Raw genomic sequence first — 11,086 nt, 5'->3', positions numbered from 1 at the left:
TATATATATATATACGCGCGTGCACACACACACACACACACACACACACACACACACACACACTCTGAACTGTATAGAGAATCCCAGAAATAAGGGAAATTCTAGTTAGCAACAAACATTTTTTCATGATATCTCCTTTTAATTTTTCTTGTGTTCTCTGCAAGAGGTAAACATTGCCACATTCTCTCTGATCTTCCCAGTCCTCCTATCTAGTTTTTAATGAAACTTCAAAGTTAAAAGAAATTAAGTAGTAAGACTAAGAAAATATATTTCTGTGCACTTTTTCTAAAAAATAATTTTTTATGTGCATTTGTGTTTTGCCTATGTGTATGTCTGCAAAGATACCAGATTCCCTGGAACCAGAGATACAGCTAGATAGGAACTGCCATGTGGGTGCTTGAAATTGAACCCATATCATCTGGAAGAGCTGTCAGTGCTCTTAACCTCAGAGCCATCTCTCCAGCCCCCTGCAGTACACTTAATAAGTAGAATTTTTTTTGTATTAAACTCTTCCTATCTCTGATTTTTTTTAGACTCAGAAAGTTTTAAATTGAAGAACTGTTATAGGAATATTCTTGTTTATCTATTTAATTTTTGACATGTCGTCACTGTTTAGCACTGGCACAGAATGACTTTACCTTTTGCACTTTCGAGGCTCAAGCAAGAATATATGGCAAGGTCCAGGCTAACCTGGGTTACACAATGAGTTCTTAACTGCACAGTGTGAATGTGTGTCCAAAACATAAAGAAGGAAGTTGAGAAACATCCTTTTTTTTTGTTTTTTCCAGAAAGGGTTTCTCTGTAAAACAGGCCTGGCTATCCTGGAAATCGCTTTGTAGAATATGCTGTCTTTGAACTCACATAGATCTACCTGCTTTTGCCTTCACAATCCTGGGATTAAAGACTTGTGCCATACCACTTGGATAGCAACACTCTTCATATGACCCTTCAGAGAGCCTCTTTCTCAAAGTTCTTTACTGCTCCATCACCTATTTGTCTTTGCTTCTCTAAGATACAGTGTTTAGCTAAGAACAAGAAGGTAATTTTTGTCTTTGATATAGTAAGATTGAGGCACTTGTGAGCATCCATTTAATGATTGTGAAACACAAAAGGACTTTGGTAAGAACTCTGTCCCTGAGAATTACTAGTTTACCCCTCTTAGGAAACTTAAGAAAATATATTATTCAATTTCTTACTCTACCATTAATCCCTATTATCCCTAACTGCACTAATTTTTCAGAGACCCATCGCATACATGGTAAATATGAGACCATCTTGGATCAAGGCACAAAGGATATCCTGCACAATCCTGAAAATATCCAAGAGAAGTTATATATTTGTAATAAGCTTGTCAGACTGATTGAATCCTTCCATTGTAGACCTCATAACACAAGTGATACTGCAGAAAACAGCAAGTACAGATCTGGTAACTATGGAGATACCGCTGTTGAAACAATAAATATGAAGAGACACAAAAGTGGAAACACTCGAGAAAATTCTTGCAAAAATCAGGACTATGTGAACTGTTTTAATTTGTATTACAACATTAGCCAAAATCAAAGAGTCAACATAGGAAAGAAAGAACACAAAAATATAGCATATGATAAATCTTTTGACTCTAAACATAAAACTATGCTGAAACAAACCAATAGAGCAAAAATAGGAGACCAAAACAAGAACTCTGAAAAATGCTCTAAGTTGGACTCAAACATCAGTAGTCATCAGAGAGCTCCTACAGAAGAGAAACTCCATAAATGTATGAAATGTGATAAACCCTTTCAGCAGTTGTTCCAACTCAAAGTACATTACAATTTCAAGTGTAGTGAAAAACCCCACAAATATCTTAAAACTCCTCAGAGAATTCATATAGGAAAGAAACCACACAAATGTAGTGAATGTGCCAAATCATTTATGAGTACGTCATATTTTAGAATACATCAGAGAGTACATAAAGAAGGGAAGAAACCTTACCAATGTGGAGAATGTGACAAAACCTTCATCGAGAAAAACAGTCTTAGAATTCATCAGAGAATTCATACAGGAGAGAAACCTTACAAATGTAGTCAATGTGACAAATCCTTTATGTTTAAAGGCAGCATAGTAGTTCACCAAAGAGTACATACAGGAGAGAAACCTTACCAATGTGGTGAATGTCAGAAATTCTTTACCCAGAAAAGTGGTCTTCGAACCCATGAGAAAATTCATACAGGAGAAAAACCACACAAATGTAGTGAATGTGGCAAATCATTTCTGAGTGTGTCGTATCTTAGAATACATCAAAGAATACACACAGGAGAGAAACTTTACAAATGTAGTCAATGTGACAAAGCATTTATCCAGAAAGACTCTCTAATAACTCACCAGAGAACTCATACAGGGGAGAGACCTTACAAATGTAGTGAATGCGACAAATCCTTTACCAGTAGGTCCTTTCTTAGAAGACATCGGGAAATACATTTAGAAGAGAAACCTTACCAATGTGGTGAATGTGACAAATCCTTTAAGGAGAAAAGCAGGCTTAAAACTCATCAGAAAATTCATACAGGAGAGAAACCACACAAATGTAGTGAATGTGGCAAATCATTTGTGAGTAGATCGTATTTTAGAATGCATCAGAGAATACACACAGGAGAGGAACTTTACAAATGTAGTCAATGTGACAAATCATTTGCCCTGAAATGCAGTCTAGTAAGTCATCAGAAATTACATACAGGTGAGAGACCTTATAAATGTAGTGAATGTGACAAATCATTTTTCAATAAGGCCGCCCATAGAATACATCAGAGGACACATACAGGAGAGAAACCTTACCATTGTAGTGAATGTGACAAATCTTTTACACAAAAAGGCAGTCTTAAAACTCATCAGAGAATTCATACAGGAGAGAAACCTTACAAATGTAGTGAATGTGAGAAATCCTTTACCTATGGCTCAGAATTTAGGAAACATCAGAGATTTCATACTGGTGAGACACTCTACAAATGTTTTGAATGTAACATATCATTTACCCGTCGTGAATTTCTTACAATACATCAGAGAAAGCATACAGGAGAGAGACCTTACAAATGTAGTGAATGTGGCCTATCATTTATGAGTATCTCATATCTTAGAAGACATCAGAGAAGCCTTACAGTTGAGAAACCTTATAAATGTAGTGAATGTAACAAACTTTTTTCCCAGAAATGCCATCTTAAAACTCATCAGAAAATTCGTATGTGGGAGAATCCTTACAAATGTAGTGAGTGTGGGAAATCCTTTAACACTGACTTATGTCTTAGAAGACATCAGAAAGTTCATACAGGTGAGAAACCCTACAAGTGCTATGAATGTGACAAATCCTTTACCTATGGTTCATCTCTTAGAACTCATCAGAGAATTCATACAGGAGAGAAACCTCACCAATGTAGTGAATGTGACAAGTCCTTTTCGAGTAACTCGTATCTTAGAATACATGAGAGAAACCATACAAAAGAGAAAAAGTCCAAATAATAATTAGTGACACATCTTTTATCCAACCTTAGAACACATGAAAGAATTCATACCTGAGAGAAACCTTTCAAATGCACTGTATGAGGAAAAGTCTTTACTTGCCTTTCACATGTAAGAAAACATCTAAAAATTCATACTGGGGAGTAAAGAAACCATTTGAAATGATGTGGCTTCTGCTTTCTCCAATTTTTACTTCTTCAACCTGAAATAATTCATAATGAAGACAAAATGGAGACGTCTGAAGCCCTGTCTTTGGTCTTGTGTAGCAACTTCCTAGGAACTCAGATTATCCATTCTGAAGGAAAGCTGATTAAGGCAGGAGATAAGCTGTTCAAAATAGCTTCAAGATGATGTGGGATTGCCTTTTCTATGCTGTGAATGTTTTATTACCATTGGTTAATAAAGAAGCTATTTTGGCCTATGGCAGGCAGAATAGAGCTAGGCAGGAAAACTAAAGTGAATGCCAGGAGAGTCATGGAGACACCATGTATCTGCCAACAGAGAAAGATACCAGAACCTACTGGTAGGCCACAACTTATTGGTGGTACACAGATTAATAGAAATGGGTTAAGATGTAAGAGCTAGCTAGGAATATGCCTAAGCTATTGGCAAACAGTGCTGTAATTAATAGTTTCTGTGTGATTATCCAGGTCTGGATGGCCAGGAAACAAATGAGCATTCTCAGTTTATATCAAGGTATCCCTGAAACTGACAGGATTCAGTATGTTTAACTGAAATGTCAAAACTTAGACATAAATCATGCAACTCAAGATTGGTCAAACTGGACCATCAAGATAGGATGCTCCTTAATCTGTATGTATCCCTGTAGGTGTGCAGTATGTTTCAGGTGTCCAATATTCATAAGCTATATCACATGCTCATTTTGAGTTTGAGGATTGCAACTACCTTTGTGTCCCCTGTGCTCTGATAAGCAACTCTCCCCATATTCCTGCAACTCCCAATAAAGCTCATTGGTTTAGCAAGTTGAATCTGTTTTCAGTTTCCAGTTGGGGTGAGTAGTTGGATCTATATGTTGTATCTCCCCAGGAAGTGTCTCATAAAACATATAGTGAACCCATTTATTAATTTGCCTTGAAATTTGTAAGTGGGAAACTGATAATAGAGCCATTCTGGGTTTTGACCTCATTCAGATTATGATCCTTTCATTCGAGCTTCCCAAGATAAATGAAAACCCCAAATTCTGATTGTTTTAGGAACTGAGACACCACTTCCATCTGTCTCCTGACAAGTCTACCCACATGTTAGTATGCCCACATTCAACTACTTGGAATTGTCTTAAGGGGTCACAGCAATAGGAAATTTGGTAGCACTGTATTAGAGAGAAGGGATTAGAGTTAACTAAAGTAAGGAAGATTGTGCTCGATCATCCTGGAATTATTTCCATGTTAGTACTTAATCGTGGTAAGAAGGCCTTCACAGGAACGGAATGTATTCTTGGGTTGAGTCAGAGGGCTCTTCTCTTTGCATTCATTGAGGAGTAAGAGTGAAGTCTGCAAAAACGAAAATTGAAAAAAAAAACAGTTGAAAACATGTCAGTGGCAGATACCATCCAAACTGGGTTATTTACTTGAATAGACGCATGTTACTTTTCCATGATTCAACCAAACTCTGGTGCCCCTCAGAACAATCCTACCTGTGGATAAATACTATAGTCTGTTGTGTGCTTGTGTATTTCTGTAATTTTAACACTCCATTCTACAGGCCTTAAGAAATTGAATTTCTGGTCCTCATAAATTTTTTATAAAATACTAATGTTCGCATCCCAGTCTATTCATAATGAACTGGAACTCAATAAATTGCTTCACTAAGAACTTAACTTCAGCTTTATTTTCGTGTGTAAGTTCATCCAGAGACCTAGAATCTAATTTCAAGAGCTCCTTCATCTTGATGACTTTAAGATTGTTGACCGAATACACCTCGGGTTTCTAGTTAGTATCTTGATAAAATTTTTAACTTGTGCACAGTGAAGAGACTTCTCACAGTAAAGTACACATTACACTATTTTTCTTATTCTGTAACCATTCGTGAAGAGTTCTTATGGTGGCAGCAAACATGGTAAGGCTGTATGAAATGGCTCTACACAGCTGGTGTTGTGTAGCAGAGAATATGAATAGAGTGGGACAGATGCAAATCAGTGGGGCAGGGGCAATCACTATATCAGCAGGATGATGGCTAATGCAGCAGGCGCTCTGTGCTATTGGTACATTCTTCAGCATTTGTGGAGAAGCATGATAAAAGCCAGACCATAGGAACCTAAGGCACATTCCTAGATGGAGTTTTAGAAGCTACATTTTTAGAAAAAAAAAACGACTCAGACAAGATCTTGTTTGGAAAGGGGAACCCTTTCAGGTCTAGGACACTGTTGGGCTAGCTGGAGAAGTCATGATTCTGCTGTGCTATGGTTGGTAATGGAAGAACAGCAGAAGGGAAAGCAAGGCTGAAAGCAGGTATATTGTACTGGACCAAAGTGTGATCAGTTTCTTTCTCTGCTGATGAGCAGGGGATACAGGCTCTAAAAGTTCAGTTGTGGATAACTTTATTCCTGTTAGTATACTTTAGATTTTATGAACTGGACTTTATCAGTATCCTTTTTATTTATCTTACAGATACCAATACAGTAGGATAATCTGGAAAAGGATTTGCATTATCTCATATGAAACCGTGGTTATGTTGTGGGAATTACAAAGACCTTGTTTTATACTAACCCATGCCTTCTACCTCCACTGTTGTACCACTTGCCTGTTGGAGCAAGTGACCTTTGTTCTTAGAGATTAGGCATAAATGGAAAGGTATTTGGAAATTAGTTTCATGTGGAACCAGGGCATTTGATCAAATCACAAGGCAAAAAAGTACATCATACTTTCTGATTCAATCAAATATATAAATGAAAGTATAATGTACTTATTGAGTCACAATATTGGCTGATAACATTAGCATTTACTAAGCAACTCTTTACTCCACATTAACTTTCCCTCTGAGATGTATGCTCTCGAATGTAAATAGTGCATTCAGAAATGTGTCTTCAAATACTAAGTTCTTAATATTACATTTGAGACTCTGGAAAAGCACAATATGTTTCCTTTGAGAGAAAATCGGGCCACACTGTATTTACATTTATAAAATGCATACAGATTAAGACAAAATTAGAATTCATTTTGTTAAAAATGCTAATCACTAAACTACATGAAATTCACTGTCTCTTATATTGTTGATCCATAAAAAGCACTCATCCCAAGGCCAAATTGGCTTGATGTTTGGTGCTGGCTTTGCTTTACTGAATAAATATATTATTCTATTGCTCTTGCTATGCTTGCGTTACAAGTCCTCCAGATAACACCAGAAGTTCGAGTTTGTATGCAAAATAAAAGAGCTTTTATTGCAAACTAGAGTTTGGGCTCTCTGTGTGTTCTGACACAGCAGTTGGATCAGGGACAGCATTGAGCTCAGCTATGGTAGGCTTCTTAAGGAGTAAAGGATTTGGGAGGGGGTAGGTGAATTCCAGATACAGACCAGACAGTGGTTCAACTCCTGATTGGGACAGGAGAGAGGTAGCAGAAGTCTTGTCAAACAGGGTTTGGTACTGGTGATGCAGCAAGGAAATTGGTAACCTATAAACAAGTTTAGGTTATCTATTTTTAATACTCTAGAGCATCTAGTACTTGTTTGTCTTCATTCTGATTGGTTTCTCACAGGGTACAGTTTGTGGTTTTTCCTGGTTATTTTAAGGATGAGGCGTAGTCTCAATATTGTTAGTCTGCAGCATGTCATGGCTGTGCTCATGTTAAGTTAGACTTCTTCATCCCCCCTTCACCTCTAATTAATGGGTCTTCTGCAGGAAGAGCTAGACAATCACACATTACCCCTTTCCTGCATTTAGGACATTATCATGAATGTATAGGGTCAACCCAGATGAAGGCCCATCATCCAGATGAGCAGCTTAATGAGTTTTATTTTGCATGGGCAGGGTTTTTCTTTTACTGGACCATGTACTGCTGCTAACTGCATTTGAGGTTTCAGTTGTCAGGGTCCAGAAAGGCTGAAAGGCTAGTCAAAGGCTGAGATAAATGGGACATTTATCAGGAGCATCTGATTAGCTATTCCAGGTGAAGGAACAGGGAGCAATCCCATCAGCTGAATTGGTTCACATCAGCTTTCAGCAAGTCCAGAGCTTAACAGTTTGCAATCCACAGGTGCTCCCTGGATGGTGTTTGTTAAATCTGCCAAGACATATACAGACAAAGGACAAAAGTTAAAATTTAGGAGGAACCTTATATTTGGAACTTTTATTTATCTGAAGTCCATTTGACCCGTGAATTTTGCTTTAAGCCTCATGATCTTTTTGAATCTTTGAAGCTTACATGATTTTTTAGTTTGCCAGAGATATATGTTTTAGATGTATTATCATTTTAATTATACTGAAGTTCATATTTGTAAAGAAAGAAGTCAAGTTTCTTTAAAATAGCTGGATCAGATTTACACCCAGGAGACACAGCAAAAGCTATGACTTTGGGTTAGCTTGATGAAAAATATCTTTAAGTCTATGTTTAAAAGGCAATTAAAGGAAATTTAAATAACATTGAACTTTTAGTCAAGTTTTCAAGTTGTACAGAGTGTATAAGATTAATGTCCAAGACCAGTTGTCCTGTCAAGTTTTTATGTTTGACTATTAAGAGAACATACAGAGAAACATAACCTGGAAAACCTATGTTACATGTCTCTCAACATAGCTAGACCGAGCCAATTTTATGGTTCTGTTTTATATATGGACCAATTTGATTATTGTCTTTTTTTTCTCAACATCATTACAAAGTGTATTTTACCAGAGACAGGAATAGTTATTATTGAGAACCGCCATTGGAGGGTATGTTCCTTTAATGAAAAGTTCCATCTGAAACCTGTTTTTCATATGAAGCTAGCTTTTTGATAAAAACAGAACAGTATAAAACAACCTTATTATTATCTATACCGAGTTGACATTTGAATACCTATTACATCAGTTTCAATGGCCAAAATGCCTAGAAGATAAATTTTGAGCTCCATTGTCCTGTTGCTACAGTAACAGCTGAACTTTGTAACCAAGATATATAACAGTTAACTCATACATTTAAGACCAGTCAGATATAAACATACAGTGGCTCCATTCATACATTTATACATTGAAACAGACAGACATTTCTGAACTTCCTCCAGGTCTATTTTTTTCCCTTGAGACAGGGTTTCTCAGTTACTATGGAGCCAGTCCTGAAACTAGCTCTGTACACCAGGCTGACCTCAAACTCAGAGAGATCTGCCCCTCTCTGCCTTCCTAGTGCTGGGATTAAAGGCATCACCACTACCACCTGGTCAGCCTCCAGCTAAAATTTTAAGGACCAGTGCCTTCCTACTTGTTTGCTTCAATTCTCAGGGGCAATGGAGAAAACTGGGAAGTCCCAAGTACTTCATTCTGTAACCACATTGTATTTGGTTTAAAGGAGCCGTGGGAACAGCACCCCCGGGAACAGCACCCCCATAGCAGAGCCAGCTTGTCAGTTTTTATAAAGGAGTCTTTTTTTTTGTACTATGAAACACAGAGTAACAATTAAGCTGCTAAACAAAACTACAAACTAACAGACATGGACAGACTGATTCTCTACAGACAACCAGTAAAACTGAAAATGGTCAAGAATTAGTCAAGGGAGTGGGAGTACTTGGCTTCTGTGGCATAATGGCAGTGCCGAGTGTTGGACACAAAACAGTTTAAAAGTATATATCTTAATTAAGGAAACCATCTTAGGGTTGGCAAGAGACTTGACTCTAGAGGGGCTCCCAGGTGTCCAGGGAGATGTCCCCAGCTAGTTCCTTGGGCAGCTGAGAGGGAACCTGAAATGGCCCTATCCTATAACCATACTGATGAATATCTTGCATATCACCATAGAAACTTCATCTGGCTAGGGATGAAGATAGAGACAGAGACCCACATTGGAGCACAGGACTGAGCTCCCAAGGTCCAAATGAGGAGCAGAAGGAGGGAGAACATGAACAAGGAAGTCAGGACCGTGAGGGGTGCACCCACCCACTGAGACAGTGGGGCTGATCTATTGGGAGCTCACCAAGGCCAGCTGGACTGGGAATGAAAAAGCATGGGATAAAACCGGACTCTGAGCATGGCGGACCATGAGGGCTGATGGACAATGAGGCCAATGACAATGGCACTGGGTTTTGATCCTACTGCATGTACTGGCTGTGTGGGAGCCTAGCCTGTTTGGATGCTCACCTTCCTAGACCTGGATGGAGGGAGGAGGACCTCGGACTGCCCACAGGGCAGGGAACCCTGACTGCTTTTTGGACTGTAGAGGGAGGGGGAGAAGAGAGGGGGGACAGGGAGAGGAGAGAACAGTGGGGGAGGGGGAGAGAAGTGGGGAGAGGGGGAGGGAAATGGGAGGCAGGGAGGTGGAAATTTTTTCAATAAATTTTTTCAATAAAAAATTTCATTTTCAATAAAAATAAATTATGTCTGATGACTATCAAAAAAAATAAAAGTAACAAAATATTGCAGATTCCACCTGGCCACCGGAGAAAGAATGATTCCTTCTGATCAACTGGATGAAAAACTGAAACTGAGACAATGGCTTGTGGGTGATTGGTGGGAGTGGTCCGCCTGTCTATTCGGAGAAATCAGAGGGCTCAATCCAGTACAGAAGAATCCTGGAATGTCTCCCAGTTCCCCAAACTGGTCTTTCAAGTGCATCTGCCTAGACCTTTTGTAGGCAACACAGAAACAGGACTAGGCAGAGTATAGAGTACAATGCAAACAGAGACAAAGTGAAGCCAAGCAAGACATGTAGGGTTAAGCCAGCCCCTTTTAGGGCGGGTTTGCCTGGGGCGGTTGTTTATGGATAAATGGAGCACGCGGAGGCTGTGCGCTCTCTTGCTTTCCTACCTCCTGTGCTGCGCGGGAACTTCGGTTCTGTAAGTTTTATTTAATCTTTAAAATTGTATATATTCTTTAATATTTGCCTGCATTTATTCACGCCGGTACACTTGGCACCTGCTCCATGGGGCATTGCGGTTATCCATCCCGGAGGCTCGTGAGGGCTATTGCTCCCAGCGGCACCTCACCCCAGAGGTCTCCCTGGACGGCAAACTGGCTGCGGAAGCAGCTGAGATTCTGAGCGACTCAATCTTTCCCAGTGCCTGCTAAAAAAGTCAAATGGGACGGGAGTATTAGCACTCCCCGGCCCCGCCCTGCCTGACAGTGGCACAAGCACCTCTGTAACAGCGTGAGCAGTCTCTGTTCCCCCCACCTCCACCGGCACTCCGGTCACGTGACAGCGGCCCTGCGAGCTAGCATCCCTTTGATTTGGTTACTTTGGCAGCTTCTCTTTCTGTTCCCTTTCTGGCCCAATTGCTATTTATCAGCCTGCTGTCTGCTTCAAGTTTTGTTTTTGAGTCATTTATTTCAGACATAGGCCACATGGACTCAAGTGGACTCTCTCGCCACCACTGGCAGGAACCGGTCATTGCAGGTAAAAGAATTTTTTCTTTTATAAATAAAATGTCTGAGAACATAACTATTTCAGATTTCAACAGCTTTTTT

The 11,086-nt window shown here is 39.2% G+C and overlaps 1 protein-coding gene across 1 annotated transcript; it reads left to right on the top strand.

The window, feature by feature from the left end:
• The first annotated feature begins 851 nt into the window (after positions 1-851).
• On the top strand, positions 852-7,487 carry LOC101990128 (zinc finger protein 431-like). Its single transcript, XM_013355436.2, has one exon. It carries the CDS (start codon positions 1,093-1,095, stop codon positions 3,487-3,489), a length of 2,397 nt encoding a protein of 798 aa, XP_013210890.1. The 5' UTR covers positions 852-1,092; the 3' UTR covers positions 3,490-7,487.
• The last annotated feature ends 3,599 nt before the right edge of the window (positions 7,488-11,086 follow it).

Source organism: Microtus ochrogaster, unplaced genomic scaffold (genome assembly GCF_000317375.1).
Source record: "Microtus ochrogaster isolate Prairie Vole_2 unplaced genomic scaffold, MicOch1.0 UNK130, whole genome shotgun sequence".
Lineage (NCBI taxonomy): Eukaryota > Metazoa > Chordata > Mammalia > Rodentia > Cricetidae > Microtus > Microtus ochrogaster.
This window is presented reverse-complemented; position numbering and strand designations above follow the sequence as displayed.

Excerpts from the sequence above, each read along its gene's own strand:
- LOC101990128 (XM_013355436.2), top strand. The coding sequence starts at position 1,093 with ATGATTGTGAAACACAAAAGGACTTTGGTAAGAACTCTGTCCCTGAGA.